Source organism: Grus americana, chromosome 2 (genome assembly GCF_028858705.1).
Source record: "Grus americana isolate bGruAme1 chromosome 2, bGruAme1.mat, whole genome shotgun sequence".
Lineage (NCBI taxonomy): Eukaryota > Metazoa > Chordata > Aves > Gruiformes > Gruidae > Grus > Grus americana.
Window position 1 is genome coordinate 73,327,972 of NC_072853.1, and position 21,219 is coordinate 73,349,190.

A 21,219-nucleotide genomic window follows, 5' to 3' on the forward strand; every position below is an offset into this window, starting at 1 on the left:
TTGATTACTGTATTTTTAAATGTCAAATTTTATCTTTAAAAACCTACACTGTGTAAAGGTCTAGCACAGAATTACATTCCCTCTCTGTAGATCATCACAGGAACTCAGTTGTTATGCACTTACCATGTACCTTAGCTTTCTGTAGTCCATTTCAGCTCCCACGGAACAAATTCCTTCCTACTAGGTCTCAGTCGGCTTCAGTAATATCTGGATTTATCAGTGACCCTTTGTATCTTCAACCAACAGATACAGACGTTTCCATCTGTCTTTTGTTGGATGACTCACTGCTTTATTCCTCCTCCCAATTTATGGTTCTGCTGATTGCTCTGAGAGTTCAAACTCTTCCACATCATTAAGATCTAACTAAGCTCTCTGTATACCAGATACAGTCACGCAGCTCAAAAATTACAAAAGGTAAAATGGTTGAAATGAATATGTTCAAAATGTCTCATCTTCCCATTATAACAATTTTTTGAACATAACTTTTTCATATTCCTGTTTCTGTTTTCCCCTAGTTATAAATGACTTGCCTTTTACTTCACATTTTTCTATCTTTTTTTTACGGCAAGAAAATCCCTCGCCCATGAGAAGCTCCTACCTGAACCACAGGAAATGTTTACAGTGCAATTGCATATAAATCTTTTGGGTTTCTGATTTTGCTAAAAACACAGATCTCAGCTCAGTTTCATTAAAAACTTTGCTGAACGCTAACTAAGCCTGACAAAATTTCCAGTTCTGCACTGAAAGCAATGAGACATATGCAACATGATGCACAGTGAAAATCATTCCTTTTAACTGAGTTTCACTTTGATGTCTATGAATAGATTGAATACCAAGCTCACAGCAAAAGCCAAAGGATGTGTATGGGAGCCTGAAGATTGAAGGTAGTGAATCAAACTCATCAGATAATATGGTCTCTTTGCTCTGCAGATAACAAATACCATAGCGCCTGCTAATCTAAATTATTAAAGTATGCCTAAGATCTACTTTCTAATATGTTCATGGAGGACCTGTGTTGTAATTCACATCATGCACTGACAAGGGCTGGTCTCTGCTCATTTCCTGGAGGTACCCTATTATCAGTCCAGCCGAGTGTATTTTAGTGCTCAACTACTTCATCTATTCATCATCCCGGTATATTGGTGACTATCTATCAAAGTGAAATAGTTCAGCTAATATATTCTCCTTTCATACTTTCTTTTAGCAAGTCAGTTGAAAGGGATGCTAAACTACTGAACTTTTATGTTTGTTTTGAAACTGCCTTTTAATCCACTTAAGTGTCTCATCCAGATCTTGAAGAACAAACAAGCAAAAGAGCTGGATTCTATCATGATTAATTACAATGGGAGCAAGTCCCAGCCTAAACATTTACTGAATACTTAATCCCTGTTAATGTTTTTGCTGAAAATAAAAACCAACTCCATGGAAAAATACATAGTATTTGTTATATAGTATTTTTATTATCATTATCCTGGGTGGGTTTTTGGGGGGGTTTTTTTGTTTGTTTTTTCCTTCAGCAAGTGCTTCCTTGGGAAAAACGTACCTAGTAAAAAGCAGAAATAAGACTTTTTGGTGTGTGTGCATGAAGGTAGTGTTGCTAACAGAGGAAATATTTTAGCACAGGAAAAACTACGGAAATAGGCAAACATACAAGAAGTTTATTTGATATGCACAAGCCAGCTAGGGCAGTCAGCACGTGTAGAACACCAGAACTGTGTGGGAAAGTGGGTAGCAGCAGAAGGTGATACCACAAAGAGGTATGGCACGGCATATGATGGAAAGTAAAACAGACAATCCAGTGTCAGCTCATTTTCTTTGCTCAGAGTCTGGCTCATCTAACCAGACTGTCCACTTTGCTTTCACTCTTGTGACATGCAGAAGTCCCTTTCTTAGCATGTTGGGGAGAGTGAATATGCTTTCAGCACATGCTAGTTTATAGCAATCACTGCTTATACCAAATGTTTTTTGATCACCCACTATGTTAGAACAATTCCACAAAAAACAAAAATCTGTGTGATTTTTCACTCACTGTTGTTGTCTCCTCTTTGTCCTAACTTCCCAGAAATGCTAAAAAGATGGATGGAAAGGTAGTCAAAAAGCCACATATGGTGAATGACATTAAACACTAAAATCTTTTGTTCTTTGGGTACTTATCCTACTCATAATAATCACAGTAGTCTCTGCACATAAGGAAATAAGTACTAGAAAGGTCATCACCTCTTAAACATTGTGTTTACTAAAGTGCAAAATCAAATTGCTCAAACTCAGGTGCCACAGCTCAGCCCTGCAGCCACGCTACACTGTTGAAAGACCACCTTATAAATGTGCTACTTTTTCTTCCCAATGGAAGCTAAGCTCGTCTATAACCACTTTGCGGCCAAGCGGCAGTAGACATTTTGTTTTCAGGGCTGTGGAAGGAGTATACACAGCACAAGAGAGAAAGATTTTAAGAGGTGAAATCTCTCAAACTACCTTTTGCTTCATGAAAAAATTCAGCTACAGATACAACTATTAATCTTCATGCCAGTTCACAGTACCTTCACAGTCTCCATCTGAGGTCTTGATCTGACTTCTCTAGTTATGAATAAGTACTGTCATCAGAGAAGCTATAAAGCACCATAAAACATTCTTCTTCTCTTACTGCTAAAGACATTTCATCTTCTGTAGAAGACAGAGTCATCCACTGGATACATTGTTTAAACAATACCAAGAGGAATATACACCAATCATAAGTATATACTCAAGCTACTAGGAGCTACCAATGCATGTCTGCATACTAAAGGCCTGGTTCCTACACAGATATACATAAATATTTGCACATTTGCTTATTTTGAGAAATTTAAGTCATATACTCACATGACTTCCTATTTGCTCGTGATCGCTTCCTCTCTCTAGGCACCGCTCGCTGGCTTGGCACTTGGGTGGCGGACTTTACAATGCGATCCATGATCTCATCTGCTGCATCATCTGTTGCATTAGGTGAATCGTCGTTGCCAGCGTTCCATGAACCGATACGGCCTGGAAAAGTCCAGCAAATGAACTGAGCGAAAAGAACACTGAAGTCTCATGCGTCACTTTGGTTTTGCAGTTGAGTTTTTTTGGGAACTACAGCAGGCAGCTCAGTCATTGCTAATTCAAATTGGCCAAAGTAGAAGACTCTGCCTAATGGAGAATATTTCTAAATAATACCCTAGACTCTCTGCTGTATCAGCAGAGACCCGAGAGCTCAAATGCAATTATAACTTTCTATTCCCTTCAGCCTCAGAGTCTTATCCTTGACCATACAACTGGCAAATGTCTGCTAGAGACTGTCTATGAGCCAAGGATTGCTGGAGTGTTGTGTGACCATGTTTTCCTCTGCTCCTATTACACAGAGACTAGAAGTCATGGCACATGTTAGAAACTGGCGCAAATCAGCAAGACAGGTCCTTTGTACCAAAAGAGAGAAACAATCCATTTCCAAGCATCTGTATCAGAGCCTAGTGCAAAGACAACAAGAAAAGGGCAAAAAATGTCGTTCAACATGTCTAGTTGTCCCTTTCACAGTGAAGAATTCACCTTCTCATCAGAAAGCTGTATGTATCCTGGCACAACTGCATGTGCTCTGTTATGAGCAGAAAAGCAAGAGTCATTGGCAAGCTAAAAAGCTAAATAAGCAATTTTGGTTAAAACCACAAACAAACAAGTGAGCCATGTCTCCGAACCCAAGGCTCTGGCACTCTTTACTCCACAGAGCTGTGTCAGACACATCTTTGGGTTCCTCCACTACAGACTACTGTTCCATGTGCTTTTTGTTTTTAAATAATTTGAAAGCTAGTATGCAGAGCGAACGCTGACAGCAAGCTTTGCAAAAGAGTGGGTGTGGTAGAATTGCAAGCAGCTAACAGTTCACTGGCGAGGCCACTCCATATCACGTCCCCGATGTCAATATACCACAGCTTTGATTAGCACTTTGCTCTGCTGCTTCTCTCCTGGCTCTCGTCAAGAGCAGCTGTATTATGACCGTGCTCCTGACAAGCTTCTGTCTGGCTCACCCATCCTCTGCCTCTGCCATTCTTCATTATCATTATCAGGACACACTGCTCATTAGCATTCAATGGATTACTTCAGCTATTCAGCTTGTTGCAGTGCAGCTTGAATTATTTAATCTTTGTATTTTAGCTAGTTGACTTGCTTCTTAAACTGGGGCTGTGAAACCTCTAAATTAGACAGGATCAGGGCTTCAAGCCTTAATAAACTACACACACACAGACTTAATGGTGGATGCTCTGGATTCGCTATCAGTGGTATCAAAAAAGAACCAAGAAAGTGTAAGATATCCAGATGTGAGGGAAAAGAAATACCAGAACAGAAAACTGAGGACTTCAATTGGTGCATCACCTTTACTCCAAAACCATCTTCCAGGTATCACATGTATGGGAGGGGGTGAGGGGAAGACAAAAGAAAATAAACTGGTGAACCCAGTGTCTGTAAAATGATTTAGCATAAAGGAAGTGGTTTAGTGGCTGCTTAAGTGAAGAGGTGTACCAGTGAATCATGTCTTGGACAAAAAACAAGGCTATCTCATTGCCAAGAATGGTTGTACCCGTGAGCTCTTCTGTCAGAGTATCGGGTGTTGGACTCGGTGGGTTGGGTCAGGTTTTCATTTCCTCCCTGTCAGCTTTCAGCAATCACCCGCACTGACACTTGCAAACAGCAGAGCAACGTGGACCTCAGAGAAAGAGGTATCTGTCAGGACAGCAAGGAGATGGAGGCTGTCCACAGCAGCTTTTTATGTTCCTAGGCTCCACTTAATCCACTACCTTTGCAGTTAAGCAGAGGTGGTTAAAAGATTCATCATCTTTTCCCTCTCTCCAGTCATTCCTAAAATGCTGCAAGGCCCTTTCGCTTCCATTTGAATTGCTACTTTCTACATGCTTCCGTTGAAAATAAAAAGAAAACCACTTCATGGATCCCCCATTTTGCCTTCATGACGAGAATGGAAATAAAATTTGGGGTGTTAGAGGGCAGCCACATTCATGGGGTGGGGAGGAGAGTTGCGAATTTCTGCAGGCTTGTACTCCTAACGCCCCCAGGCACTACTTTGGCTGTTATACACGTTAAAACTTCAGGTAAATTCTCCTACATCCCCGTGCCCAAATCTCCACCTCCATTGTGGAAACACCATTGGGGTTGTCTCCTTCCCCTTCAACCCCTTCTGCTGCGAGCACTACACAAAGGGCCATGGCCCGCGTTTGGGCCGCTGTATGGCTACCGTGCCACAAGAAAAGTGGCCAAAAGGAAACTGCTGGCACTTACCTCGGCTGGCTCGGCTTCGAGTGCGGACCCCGAGCACTGTGGTGCTTTCCCCGCCGATGGAGGAGGTCTTCAGCACAGCCTTCATGTTCTCGTGCTCTGCAGCGTCCTCTGCGTACTGCAGCCCCTGGGGCTGGCTCTGGCAGGGCGGCGAGCTGCTGGAGAACTTGCCGGACTGTGGGAGGAAAATGGATTTGTTGTTTTAACTGAAACCAGAATGCAGAATAGGTCAGAGTCTTGACTGTGAACTGCAAGGAGAAGTGTCCTCCTGGGCTGGAGTGCAGATATCTCCTGAAGAGCCAGGCAACAGTTGCTCCTCTCTCAGAGCATGCACCCTGAGCAGAAATAAGCTGGAAACAGGGCGACCGCAGGGAGCAGACACAATCAGAGGAAAACCAGATGCATTAGCTCGAACTGTATAATTTTGACCTTCTGTCTGAGAGTATAAGGTACAAAGCAAAGACTTGATTTGAAACCTTTGATCCAGGCTGGGCCCAATCTGGGCTCAGGCATGACACCGTGGGGGGGCAGCATGAGACTTGGCACAAATAAGAAATTGCTTTTTTTCTGTACAATCACCTTTCAGTAACAAGGCAAAACTAGGAGAGTGGTCTGGGAAGAGAGACCTTTCCCTCTTGCCTCTCTGCATCACTAAACAGAAAACTCTCAAACTGCTCTATAACACAAATACCTACAAGTAACCTTAAAATACATTACCAGTAACGCTGAAAAAATCCCCGGTCCCAAAACACCCAGCCAAATTATTTCATGGCCAAAACACAAAAATTGCAGTTGGCAGTTAGAAGAACAAACAAAACCTTACAAGAGATTTAGGAATCTGCCCTCTGCTTCCCCAGCCCTCCCGTGATTTCCCTGTCACCACGACTACGTTAACAACATGCACAGCACGTGGATGCAGCAGCTCCACCGGTTACTGAAAACAGTCATCTAGAAATGGATGAAACAGCAGAAATGCATACTTTCTAAGGAGAAGAAGAGTTTTGCATTGCTGGGCTGCTTTCCCTTCCCAGCCTCTGCCTACAAAGGGCTGCGACGTTGGTATTCGCTCCACTGCTCTTATCTACAGACAGGCTGAAGCACATTTAAAATACAATCCTGGCTGCAGAAAACATGGGCTCTGTCAACAGCAAACAGACATCAACAGATAATAACACCCCTCGGTATTTTCAGTCGTAACAGTTCAGCATCAGAAACTGAAATACGTTTTCTTTTCCCTTTTAATCTTTCTTACTCCTACCAATTCAGCACAAATGAAGGAAGGTGTGCTGCATTCTCTTCTTCCTTTGCATAATAAGCAGCATTAATTATTCACTTGACGGTATCGAGCCAGTCAGTTAAAGGGATGCAAACCTGCAGAGCCTTTCTGTCAGAAAATGGTAAACTGGAAGAAAAGACAGGGTCCTACTTTCAGAGCTTTGATCGAGTCCTGGGGTTGTCCAGACTGCAAACTGAAAATATTTAATCTGGAAATCAATGACAAGATGATTCTATTTTAACATGACTTCTCTGGGGAAGGACAGCAAGTTAACTAAGTAGCAAAACAATAATCCCTACAAGGCACTGAGCTAAATATACCAGTGTGAGATTTATTTTTGATAGTGAGAAGTTTGTTTTCTTGTTAAAATATAAGCCTGCAACATTTTGATGAGGAAAGTGTGCAAGTGCTAGAGTTTCACACGTGAAATTAAAAGACAGAAAAACATTAGAGAGAAACTTCTGTGAAAGTGCATGCCATTTTTACATTAAGAATACTCTCTTATATACAATGGGTTTTAAAGCTAATAAATACCAACTCAGGAAAAAACCAAACAATAAAGTCTTCACATAGCTGTTAGTTACTATTCACACAGGTTAGTTAAATGTTGGCATAAAAAGGCTAATTTGTTTCATTTTCTTTCTCTGCCCCAAGCTATATAGCGCAAATCAACACTGGGGGAGAGGCTCTATAGCCACAAGTTTTATTTCACTTCCCTTAATTTTCAGATGTTGCTGTAGATTAATGCCCAAACCCCATCATCTTGAGCAGATGACTGCCATTAATGAAACAGTGAGCGTTAAGCTACATCATTGTTTATGTTCAGCAAATTGAAAAAAGCAGTAATACTGAACAAAAAATGTATTGCACAATAGATGCTCCTCCAACGAATAAATTGGTTTAATATGAATAGCTAGTACATTACAGTTCTTAAATTATTTATTCACGCCTTTAGTTTCAACATCACCTTCAGGAGCACTTTATAATAAATACATGAACTACTCCATGGCTCACCTCTGTGGTGACTGAAGTATCTTATTCACAAGTCATATATCAAGGAGAACATTACTATTTGCATTGCATCCTTACATCCTGATGCTTTTGAACACTCTATAAAATAATACTATTGGGCGTACACATCTTAATAATGACAATGAAATTATCATGGTAATCCATAGCCCAAGATCCCCATAACGTTCAGATCACTGATGTTTTGAGTTGTGGAGATATTTTGCAGTTTAGTAAACATACTAAGGAAAAGAAATGAGAAAACTGAAAATTATGAAGGCCTCAGATCAGGATATCCTTATTCAAAAGAGCAGGTATGCATATGGTTAAAGTTTACTGTAAAAATGCATTCTTATGACTGAGCCAAAAAGCTATGAGAAAAATGTCATGGTTCATAATTCCAGTTGAGCAGATGGGAGTTGAGCAGTCCATATTATCTGAGTTAGAAATTAGATGTCACAGCACATGGGGACATGAGAATGACATGCTCTTTCAGAGAACCATACCTCAGTATCCTCTTCTTCATCGGTCTGCCACCGGAAACAAAGGACAGGGTGGAGAAGGACAAACAGCAAGATTTAGGAAAGACAGTATGGTCAAACCATGACAGAGTAAGAGGTAACCATGGTACTGTTTATGCAATTATAGGAGGACATGAAAATACAAAACATATAAGGAATTAATTCCTTAGACAATCCACTTGCTTTTTTTTTTTTTTTTTTAGTTAACTGTACACAGAACAGACTGTCACTCTCAGTAGGGTATATCAGAATTTCTCAATTTTTCTTAGAGAAATTATCAACTGAAACTACCGCTAACCCATCGTATTTCTCTCCCTTGAGTCATGCGATTGCTTGCCCATTTTTTGCCCTGTGGAAACTGAGAGCACTAGGAAGGACTCCCTCTCCTGTTTCCAGCTCTCTTCAGCACAGGGAGGTCCTGGCTGCTCTTTCTCCCAGTGCAGAGGTCGGCTTCTTGGCAATTGCTTTTCTCTACACTTAAGTGCTTGTTTTAATTCCTTTTTTTAAGCTGGGGCTTTTCAACTTCAAGTTCCAATTTAACAGAGCACTCAAATCAAATGTTGAGTAGTCTTTGAATAAATGCTTAAAGTTCTTCAGTAGCTGCCTGATACCAAATCCTGGAAATTAAAGAGACGCAATTATCCTTTGTCATTCAGGGCTTTCACCCTCTGTGACAGCAGGCGTGTAAAACTATCTTGACAGTTACACAACATTAAATGCAATGGGCATATCAAAATATTATGGCATATAGAGTGTTCTTAAATTTGGGGATTTACAGGGAATTAGCAAACTATTTAGAGTTGTGTTCCCAAATGCCAGGGGAATTCTTCATTGGGTTGTAAGATGCCCCACATGGAACGTTCCCAAATAAAACACAGTTTCTCAAGTATCTGGGCTCCTTCTTTCCATAATTTTCAGTTTGACTGCTTATAAAGTGCAAACATAGCCCAGAAATTTGATGCATCTATTTTATTTGTGGGTTTTGTTTTGTTTTGTTTTTTTAGAAGGAGCATTCCACCAATTCTGTTCCCCTCCCTAGTGTTACTAACACATATTTTTGACCTTATCTCCATCTCAGCTATGATTTCTGTCTGGGATTGATACATTCTGTTCCAGAAACATTCATCATTAAAAATGAAAGCCCTATTTACTTTGGCCCTCAGCTTAGTTTCAGCACAATCTCCATAAGAAGATTAGCTGTGAGAGTGCTGAGCAGCACATTAACATTACTTTTTAAGGGTATGTTTTATTCGAAGAGTGAGATGCCTATTTTTCTTTGGACGCAGTGGCACTGACAGAAACACAGGCAGATATTTTGCAGAGGGACCTCAGCAGGTATGTTCCCTTTACATTATGAAAAGATCCATTTGGTTTTTTTCCATCCCTTGGGGGGGCGGGGAGTCACACCGTAAAGCAATTCTTCTGAAAAAGGCCACTGTTCACTTTTTGGCATGAATAAGAAACAGAAAGGAGAAGAATAGGAAGCAAGAACATACTTGTATTCTAACCCATATGTACATCTATCTAATAAATAAAAGGCAGGAGGAGAGCAAATTAAGCTAAACTATGCAAAAGACACTCAGGGAAAGATGAAAACGCAGAGTACACACATTATAAAGAGTGTGTTCCAAACAAAAGTGTATTGCATTATTACTTTACATCAAACTAGATTTTCACAGGGAAGGTCCCAGCTGCTGGCCTTCCTGACCATTCAATCTAGCTAAAAGTGATTTGCTATGGACTTTAAGGGCAACATACTCCTCTCAGTGTGACTCTGCTCATCTCCAGTATCTGGAGCATTACCATTTCCCTTTATCCTGCCTTGCGTGGAGGGGGCTCAAAACTAGAACTGCTGTCTTTCTACACCCAAAGCCACTCCAGTGCACAGGAGGTGTGGCTCACCATCTCCTTCGTGTTTCCATGTCTGGAGAGCCATTTGCCCCCAGCAAATACTGAACACAAGAGTCAAAGTAGCAAAATAAATAAATTTTCTTTTCAGGACGGGAATCTGCTCTCACTCAAGTGTGTGCATTCTGCCTTTTCTTTCCTTCTTGATTTCATCATTATAAGTATACTCAGAAATGTCAATAAATTAGGAAATTTTTAACATGTAATATTACTAAAAAGCACTGGAAGGATATTGCTATATTGAATACCTCCTGCAGGTACATGATGTTAATTTTAAGAAAAAAAAGGCTGCTCAATTCTTTTGTCATCCAATATTGGATGTTGCAGGACAATCTGAGATCTCTCTCCTTCCTTTCCTCCCTCCTTCCCTCTCTCCCTGCCCCCCATTTTTCCTTCAGGCTAGCATTTCTACGTGGTGGATTTGCCATTTCAAAATATTATTTCTATTACATAGCAATTTTGGAATTGAAACTCTTAAGTATTGTAAAAAGCAGAGCTTCATAAATCTGGAAGACAGATGCTTATATTACCTACTATTATTAAAAACATTAAAAAGCTCAGACTTGTACCTATAATTGCATTTCTTCCCTATTTTGCTTGCTTGTTATTTTTAGTGTGCCTGAAATGAGTGACGGCTATCACTGGCTAAAGCCAAATATAAGGTTACAGAGATTAGGCAATTTTCCCTGTGAAACTGTGGCAACTCACTGTTGTTCTTTTTTTTCCTTCCAGCCCCATCTTTCTCTCTCTTTCTCTTGTGCAGACAATATTCACCCAGATTTAAACTGACAGTGCCCAGTCCGCTTCAGCTATTAAAGAACATATAAACATAAAGATCTCTGTGGTAAAAGGCTGAAAGAAAGACTGGAAATATTCCTCATCGTGTTTCTCAGCCCTACTCCACGTGAGCAGTTGCTGAAGCTGATGCAAGTTCTCCACGCAAAGAGCCAGCAGACTCTCTCCATGCAAAGAGCCAGCACCCCTCTGCCTTCCAAGTCTGCAGGGGGGACCAAGGTTTAAGAGATACGTGCCTTCTCGTTAAGAACTGGGATGGTTCTGGCTTATTCCTTTCCTATTTTTGCTAAAATCCCTCTTCTTCTGCCTAAAAGCAATGTACTGCAAGGTGATAAAAATGAGGTCCTGAGGAAACTTTCAGAAGGACAGGGAGGTAAATATCAAATAACCGCACAATCCTTCTAGGTCACCAAAAGCAGAAATTAAAATTCCACATGACTACTTCTTATTAGAATTACTTTCTACAAAGCATTTCTTTCCGATGCCAAGATCTAAACTTTCTTCTATCAGTGTTTTGTAACTAGTTGAACACACTGTCAATGCATTACTGATACATCTTCCCTTTCCAATGACTTCAAATATAAAACACTAAGAAAATCAAAACCAGATACAAACCGCAGCCAGCACAAGGCTACAATAAAACTCCCCTTTTTCATCATTCTTCACACATAAATATCTTCCATCCTGCTGATTTGGAAACTTGTTTTGAGGTAGATCTGACTTTGAAGTTGTCAAAGGAAGCTGTGACAAATAGTCTGATGCAACTTTAATTCTGTTTTACTGTGTACTGCAATCAAATGAATGGTGAACGAGGCCATATTACTGGGCTACAGTTAAAAGAGATTTACTAAATCCTGAAATAACCATATGGCCACATGAATAACTCCCTTAAAGGGCACCTCTATGAGGGGAATTCTAAGGAATGTGGTTTTTTTACTCCAGCAGGCTTTTTGTTTTTAAGCTAATAGGGCCATCATATCGTTGTAAATTAGTGATAGACAAAAAATGCTCCATTTCTGGGGACCTGCAAGATATTTTTAGGTGGAGCACTAGCTGTCAGAGGGCATTTAATTCTTGTCAAATCTCAACACTATCTTGGCCTGATCAAGACATCTTCTTCCAATTATACGTTTTTCTGGGAAAGGCCTTGCTTCCTCCTTTCCTACATTTTCAGAAAAGGGACATTGTCCCTGGTTCCACTCGTCACTGACTAGCTGTCAACCCTGAGCCTTTTTCTGGTTTGAAAGGGTCCCTTCTCTCCGCTTCCTGGACCCAGCTGCCAGTGATCAGATTTCCTTTTCCTCCTGCAGGAACAGGACATAGAGAAGCTTTCTGTCCTGCCACAGCCAGTTCTTCTGGACAGATAATACAGAAGCACAACATTATATACTAGGAAAATAGTAACTCCTTCACATCTTAGTATTGATTAAACTAGTAAAAAGTATTGAAGCTACCGAGGAAATGAACATTTTAATTTACCAATCTCTTTGCTATCTTTTGCTCCACTAGAATATGTTAGGAAAACTGAGAAGCAATTGAAGAAAGTGACCTCAGTTCCCCAGTGGTAGCTTTGAAAATTTGTATGACTATATTATAGTATATCCTTCACCTTTTCCTTAACCTCAGGCTAGAGCAAAAGGAAAATCTTTTGAGATAATAATACAGGTTTAACATTTGCTGTAGATGGGGCAGATTTCCAAATTTAAAGAGGATATTGCCAGGAAAGATCTACAAATGACCGTGAGTCAATGACTTAAATACAATCTCAATTTATACCGGTCTCGATACATATGTATTTTGACCAGTGTTGTGTGAGCCATAAAACTGTAATCAGCTTAGGGCTTTTCATGTCAAAGGCAGGGGTAGCTTCATATGCAATGAACCACTCGCATCTAATCGAGACTCCAGATTTGGATTTTGAGACAGCTGGAAACTTTTATTAAGTACTGGCACTTCTTAAAACTTTATTTGGATTGAGTCAAACTACATCAACTTAAAAAAAAAAAAAGATAAAAAAACAAGTGGATTTTAAAGCTTACTATGCTGAGAAAGCTAATTTTATTTTAAATTATTCTATCAGTATGCAATCATACAGTCAAAAAGTTTGCAAGGTAGCATCTACTGTGAACATAAATTTCCATTCTTTCAGAATTCCAAAGTAGTCTGTTCCCACAAAATTGGCTGTTATGTACTTTAAAGTTAAGAAGAAAATTGCTATGCATGTGCATGTATATATATAAAACAGGTAAAATACTAAGAATAAAGACTATATTAGAATATTCAAAGTTAGAGGAAAAATCCTTTTAAATTTGGTTATAACTACTTAAATGGCTACAATGGTTCATCATTTAAATCATATCCTCAATTAGGAGCTTAATTTATAGGTTTTTTTCCTTTTTCATATTCTTGGCTGACCAGGTACATGCAGCTCCTGGTGTCTTCTAGATATTTTGGGCACTGTGTGACAAATAGAGATGCTCTTTTTGGATGCTTAATTTCAGTTTGTTCTCATTCTATAAATTGGTATGAAGTCAAAAATATACACAATCAAGGACTTGAAAGTTTTGTCTTCTAAGAGAACAGAGTTCATTACTTACAGTAGAAGAACCTCTTAACAGTAAAAATAAAGAGTAACTACACTTCACATACGACATTCAATGAAAGAAAGTTTTAAAAATCCATGCTGTGGGAGATACATTTTGACACTTACATCTGTTATCATTTTCCCTCTGGTCTTGTTTCTTTCCCTGTGGTTAGCTCGTTTCTGTTTTTGCTGCAAAACTCGTTCCCTGGTGGTGCGGTATTCCAGAGCAAATTCGCTAATAATTTTGCAGAACTTATTGATGTTGACTTCACGTATTGCATAGGGAGGATGACCCATAAATAATAAAAATGAATGAAACCTGAAAAACAATGAGTTCATAAATGCAAAGGGAAAAACATTTTCTTGATGGTTTCTAGGAAAACCCTCCACATTTCAGTGAATCCGTTTATTACTTTATTATCTCCCATCATTTCTTTTGTGCTACAGAATTTTCATGGATGCTTTGCATAACACTGGCGTGTCTTATAATTAAAACCATGAAAGTCTAGTCTATGATAACTTCATCCCAGTCCACTTTCCCAGGCTGATGCAGGAGATAAGATGTTTACGGAACTCCATCTACTTTATATGACTAATTTGGCATGTAAATGACCAATTTAATTTCAGTTATAGAAAAAAAATTATTACGTTTCAATTCTATTTATTTGTACTAAGCAACTTCAAAGAGGCTGTTTGGATGTTGGGGAAAGTCTAGACAAGAAGAATGCAGATTTACAGGCTAGTAAACACAAGAAGAAAAGAATTTCCAGTTCACAAAACTGACCATAAAATTATATTATCTACCAAGTACTTTAGTTTGGGATACTCTCAATTCACAGTTTTACTGCTTCTGTGGCATTCAGAGCTTTTGCACTATTTGCAACTTTTACTGTTGCTTCTAAATTGCATGATTTACAACAGCACACTGAATGTTTAAAAATGTGTGTGAATCCCTTTTAACTGCATCTATATCCCTGACAATAAGGAGTCTTCCCAGTCCTAGAAAGACGCAATTACATGGACACAGTTTTGGAGAAGCTTATAGTAGTAGCTGCAGCGCATAATAGGAAAAGTTAATGTTTTTCTTATTTATACAATGCATAAGATAAACACAACAGAAAACTGGTGAATTCACTTCCCTTCCATTGCAATTGGGATTTCTGCTTCCTTATGGTATAAAAAAGAAGTCATTATGGAAACAAAAGAAGAGCTGAATCAACTCCTCAATTGTATATCCACAAATTTGGAATCATTTGGAATCTAGATCCTAATTTTGACCAAAAGTTGCTAGCTTTTGGGGACTAGAAGCTAAAGGACTCAGTTATTGCAGCTTGGGAATAAATGATTGCCTGGATCATTGCTTTTCATCAGAAATATAGAAACTTTCTGGAGTGGGGAACTTTCTTAAATGGCGTCTATAACAAAATATGCACCACACACATCCTGGTAACATTACTTGCTGGAATCTGGATTAAACACTTATAAAAACATATTTATGATGTCATAATTTATAATTTTAGCAAGTCATTTATCACCAAGATATTGCTGTCACCAGTCTAATTCTGTACCTGTTAATTATTCTTCTATGAACAATCTTCAGGATTATGATTCTTTCTGCACAGTCTTTAAGGAACTCGGACATTTTTTGCTTTAAAGTTGGCTTCATTTCATGCTTTGCTATAGACTTAAGGTGATCCCATGATGCTTTGCACCGTCTTTCCATCTGACACAAGTTTTCCTGGAGTTGTTCAAAGTCAACCTGAGAAAAAAGAAAAGAAAAGAAAATGTAACTCTTCAATTGAAAACGCTGCAGTAGTATCCTTGGATATCTGACAATTGTAATTTATGTATAAGAAAGGGTCAACGTGGTGGCAGCACAACACTAATTCACATTATTAATTACTACTTAATAATTAAGAAATAGCTTTCTGTTGCACTTTGTCTAGACATGAAATGTAAGTAAGAAAACTGAAAACAAAGAAACATACCCATATATATCTGGTTTTGGTCTTGGAGGCCTAATACCTAAAGAAGGGACAATAAAATATTGTGATGTGTTTTTTCCCTTGCTAATAACTTCATGGCTGCACCAAGCAACTGCGTGACTCAGTTATTTCTGAGGTAATACAAAACTTTCTCTTTTTCTTAATCCTTTTCTCTACTACTCATAGCTTTTTATACCCTGCTTACTGCTGACTGTCGTACCCAGCCAACACTTCTCCAATTTAGGAAGCACTTGGATCTATTCCCTAGCCATGCACTGACTTGTTAATAGATGATCTACTTCTAATCACAAAATTCATGGGCCAGAATTTTTTAAAGCTGTATTGAAAGTAAGTGTTATTTAGTGATCTCAGCACTAACTTTCAGCCCTTGACATACAATACGAATTTGCTGGCTTGTAACAAGATCATATAAAGGCTTTGAAAGTCTCTCAACACAGTTAAAATAAATGATTGCATCCTACAGTAACATTCATCAGGACAGAAGCCAACACATTCCACAGAAGGTGAGAGAGAGCTTCTCCTTTACTCATGGACCAAAAAAGGTGTTCAAATCCCAGTGGTCTAGAGAAGACATTCAGGATGCCTTGCTAATAACTGGACAAAGTGCATTAATGACCCAGCCACAGCACACAACAGATGAAAAAAGTAAAGCTATCCAACATGTTCTTGAATTCTGAAGAAAGGAAAAATGTATTTTATAATACCACTTCACAGTTCAGATGAACTCAAGCTATAAAACACAGATTTAGCTCTCAGATTCTAAACATGTCAGTGTTTGGGATACTACAGTCTGGTACACTAGTTAATTCCTTAATGCTAAATGAAAACTAGTGCCAGAGACAGGTTTTAGTTCACTTTCTTTTGCTGTGTGCAGCACCCACTGCTGAGACCTATACTGTGGACAGCCATGAGAAACGCATTATTATTAAAAAGCTCCTGGTATTGATTTGATTTGTTTTTGCTGTGATTTATAAAGTGATGAATTTTTCCTCTTCACAAGGACATAAAAACATCCTTTGATCCATTCTGCTATTCAGAAAAGCCCTGCAGGCGGAACAGCTGTGAGGTTTTTGTTTTTCTTATATCCATATCATTGCATATGTTTAAAAAAAAAAAAAAAGTCCTTTCCAGGTCAGTATTTTCACTGTTGATGATAAACACATTGCTGCTTTCCATAGACGGTATATCTAAAACATTCATGGGGAAAAATACTAGAATTCCTATTAAGAAAGAAAAGCCAAGAGGAGCTATTTCTAGGTCTTACTAGTAAGAATTATCCAACCTGGTTAGGGTCTCAGCCCCTGTAGCGGAGAAATTTAATTTTATGACATTTTATGACAGCTCTCACTGAAAACAGAATGAGTTTTAATCTATGAAAAAGCTCTGAGGTTCAAGCCTGTAGGGGTTCAAAAGACATCTCTGGAGAACAGCGTATCTGCAGGGAAAAGATGTGGCAAATTCCTTGCCCCTTGAAATCTGCTGACAGCCAGTGCATTCACAAGAGTGGGCAGTTTCAGCGGGGACTGGGGATGGCAGATCTGGCTAAGGGATGCACAGGAATTTTTTGTGCACAAACAAAAATTCAGATGTCCGGTGAAATCCTAAGGAGACCACAGCAAGGAGAATGCCACCTGAGCTCCCCTGGAGTAAACCTCCATGGAGCACAGATGGCTCTGCTTGAGTAGAAGTTGTAAACTCCTGAAAGGAGTAAAGCAGGAAATCCAATGTAAGGTAACGTGCCTGTGAATTCCCCACATGCAAACTGTGCTGTGCCTGCAAGAATGTGACAAACCTTCATGAAATCAAAAGATCTCCCAGCTGCCAGCTCTCCAGAGTTTGGTCACTTGTTTGTGGGCAGAAAAAGAATACACATACAGAAAGATATCCACGTGTGAAATATTAAAAGTCAAAATTTTTCAGACAACCATGTACCCAACCTGGTATTTCATGAAGTGCTATCTCACCAGTGCAAATTTTGCAGGTAGGCACAGAATCCATTGCATTTCAGTCTGCTCTAGGTCTTACATGCATGGAGTTAAGTGAAGCTTTTTTCATACTTGATATACCATACGATATCCCTTTCTTCTATCCAAGGTGTAGAAACTGCCTCCCAACAGAGCACCAGGTAACAAAGCTAAGTCTTCAGATCTTTCTAAAAAACACACGCAACCAAACAGCCTGCTGACAAGTTTTTTTCCTACTAGGTCTCGCAGAAGAGAGATTTAAATGTTCAGGCTGGATCAGCTCAAAGTGAAAATTCTGAAGTTAAAAATACTTCTACTAAATGTATCAAAACATTTGATAGTTTGCAGCTTTAGAGTACTACCCGCATGACATTTCAAATCACAAAAACCAAGCAGAAAATCCAATATAGGGTAACGTGCCTGTGAATTCTCCACATGCAAACTGTCCTGTGCCCGCAAGAATGTGACAAACCTTCATGAAATCAAAAAATCCCACCCCCTTCCATCTCTTTTTCTCCTAAAAGCAATAGCACTAATGTGATGGTCTCCAATGGGAAATGGTGTAATGTGACAAGCATGGTCACCCTCACTGTATCTCCTCTCTCGTTACTTTAGATACCCTGCCCTCGTTTCCTTTGCCATTCCCTTTTTTCTTCAGTGCTCATGTTCAGATAAGAAATTAGCCATAAACCTTGTAGAACAGTAAAGCCAAAGATACCGATCTTCTAACTGGACTCCCCTGCAATTGCAGACACTTGTACACAGGATCCAGGTGATATTTTTTTTTCTAGGCTGGTGGAATATAATATTCAGGTTCCATGCCAGCAATTAGTGTATCTTAAGCGTATGTATCAACCCTCACAGACACTGGCTTTCCATGGCTATCTGAAATAGCAGTGTGTATTACCAACTGATAAAATACACCAAAATCCTGTTGAAGTAATATGCTCTTATTCTGCAAACTTTTACATTTTCTAAGCCTTGTAATGTGTTGGAATATTAACCAAGACAGACAGCTACTAATTCCCTTAATTATGAGCACCAGATTCCACTGAAAAGCAGGATCCTGAGGAATTTTACATCCTCAGAGCCTCTTTTCTCTTCACTGTGAAGCCAAATGCATCATGGACATGAAGAAGCTTTTGTAATATTCTAATCAGCAGCAGTCCAATGACTATGTGGCCAACAAGCCTCTACGTTTGATGCACGTTTGTGTCACAAAACAGCAGGTACTTGTATGAGTAGAAAATGTCAGTAAAATACAAATCCATTTGTGCACAAATGTTTAAAATCGGTCACATTGTTCAGCAATATCCTTGTAATTTCCTTTTTTTGGTCATTTTTGCTATTATTGTTGTTCTGTTTAGGATGTCTTCTAACACTGCAAATGTTACAAATGCAACAGTAACAATGATGATAAATGATCATAGGGACACATTGCTGGAGGATAAAGAGAACAAGAACTTGTGTGGAGTAATAATGACTATTACTCAATCTAATATGCATAAAGGAAACATGAAAAGGCATGTATAAGACAATACCACATCCCTGCCAGTCCACACAGCATTCCCAAGGGAAGAAGGATTGCACCTTTTCATTTATGTGTTTATTTCCCTCACTTTACTAAAAGAATTAATGCCGTAAAATGGTAGAAAGTTGTGATTCCTTTCTTTTTTTCATTCTTTCTTTCTTGAAAGAAAACATGCACCGGTTCTTGCCTGCAGGTGGAAGGCCGTGCTGGGTCTGAGGAGGAATTCAGATGACTTTCTCATCACATTGTGGCTTCAGGAGACCTCAGCATAGGAGGTGCTTGGACAAGAACCGCTGTTATTTTATTAACTATGTTGCACTGAATAAAAGGAAGATGTAAACTGAAATGGTTGTTACAGCTTTCTCCCTGGATACCTGTTGTGCCCAGTCCCAGGTTTTGGAGGAAGGTGGAAACATACGTTCTTCTTCTTCCTCCTCAACTCCGTACACCTATGAGCAAAAGACATGCGGCTTGCTGGTCCTGCTGACTATTACCTTCTGCTACAATTTTAAAAATAAATCTCCTTTTTTTCCCCTCAGGCAAAAGAATGAGCAGTCTTAGGCTGTTACGCAAAATAAAAATTACTTTTCTTTCAGACACTGTGTAATGTTTATTTGCATTTGTAAACCAATTTAGAAAAAGCAACTTTCTAAGTGCTCCCGGGATATATTTGATATGTTCCTCCTTTCTCCTGCCAGGTTCCTCTCCATTCACAACAACACTAGCTGAAAAATAGTCAGAACTAATTGTTATTTATCTGTGAAATCCCTTGCTAGGCCCACTGTTCAGTCTTCTGAGAAGTGCCTTTGTAGACACTGTTGCATCAGCATGGAGTAGCCGGAGACAGTCTATCCAAATAGGATTTAAAGACTAGTTTACATGACACAAGTCCTGCAGGGTCAGCCTCATTCAGGAAACCATTGCCATAACTCGCTAATCAGCAATTTAAAAAAATTTAAAATAAAATAAAATTTTCAATTTAATGCACCACCATATTTTGCACAAATGACACTCAGATGAAGAATGAAACATTCCAACCACATGCCAGCAACGCCAGCACTCATTTTAATCCCTTTATATCATTATTTATTGCTTGCTACCATAGCAACAGATGACTCTGCCATAAACAACAACACAAAAAAGAATTCTACCAGGTTTCTCACTTCACTGGGCTGAGAATTCAATATCGCACGATGCACCTACTGCCCAAATGACTTCTGTTCTCGCTGGTTTTCACCTGACTCAAAAACCACCACCTCCACCGAATGTCTCAGCATTTACTTCCCTGCCCATTCAGGTTCCATGAATGCTGGTTCTTTAAAAGGCTTATTTTTTTCCAGTTCAACTCCATGCAATACATCCAATATCACCTGCTGTGTATACAAGTTTAAAACTTTCTAATTCATGAAATACTAGACCATGCTCCAGTCATTCGGGCAGGACACATATCAGGGAACCCTTCTGGTCTTTGGGTTGGGATGTTATTTCTCTGTATGGCCACAAATATCTCATGGCAACACAGGAATTGGACTCTTCTTCTTTGTTGGGAGAGAAAGGGCTGCTTTGAGGAGACATTGGGAATTAAATGCATTGGCTCAAACCTAAAGTGCCTCCTGCTATATATTCCCTAGGGCAGCATATACAATTCCAGGTATGCATTGCTATGCACAGCAAACAACTGTAGCTGCTGTGAGATAACAGGTCATTTTTCTTCAGCATGCCCTCAGCTGCAATGTGCTTTACACACATGTTTCCTCTTCCAGCTAAATCTCCTCTAGTCTTTGGGCTAAGCTCCACTGCTACTGAGAGTACAGAACTGTCCTAAAATCAGAGATGCTGCACCTGATTACACTCACGTTTCCTGCCTCCTGTATTTACATTCAGCCCTTGAACAGGGTCAAAAATGTCACAACTGGATTGAAGTAAAAAAACCCAAAACAAATAAATGAAGGGAAACTGGTGAAGCTGAGGTTTCTGCCTAAAAAGCACTTGTTTTGAAAATCACTGTAAATTATCCATGGTTTTGTTCCGAAGGCCAATGAATAACTTGTTATGTAGTCTCAGTATCACTGTATAGGTTTTCTATTGCTTGTTACTATATTTATTGTTTATTGCTACAGCATTTCTTTTAGTGGTGAACATATCAAATTCAGATATTTTCTTAGACCTGGATCTCTGGATTTTTATCCTACCCATGAGGTGCATTAAATAGAAGATTGATACTTTCACAATGACAAATGTTGTCTTAAATTCGCAATAAAGCGACAACTATTTTATCTCATCTCATGTCACAGAAAGATATAGATAATCACAGACAAAATCTTTCTCTCT

At 39.2% G+C, this 21,219-nt stretch overlaps 1 protein-coding gene across 14 annotated transcripts in view; it reads right to left on the reverse strand.

The window, feature by feature from the left end:
• Positions 1–21,219, reverse strand: part of FHOD3 (formin homology 2 domain containing 3) — a 418,162-nt gene that overhangs the window by 18,416 nt on the left and 378,527 nt on the right. For 6 of the 14 annotated variants that reach the window (XM_054816185.1, XM_054816183.1, XM_054816188.1 and 3 more), the window contains 5 exons: positions 14,956–15,146; positions 13,514–13,706; positions 8,086–8,109; positions 5,299–5,470; positions 2,857–3,018 (listed from right to left, as the gene is read on the reverse strand). In XM_054816185.1, the coding sequence (XP_054672160.1) occupies positions 2,857–3,018; positions 5,299–5,470; positions 8,086–8,109; positions 13,514–13,706; positions 14,956–15,146 (742 nt within the window). Of the gene's footprint in view, positions 1–123; positions 3,019–5,298; positions 5,471–8,085; positions 8,110–13,513; positions 13,707–14,955; positions 15,147–21,219 lie in introns of all 14 variants that reach the window. The other 8 variants (XM_054816189.1, XM_054816187.1, XM_054816186.1 and 5 more) reach the window with 4 other exon arrangements.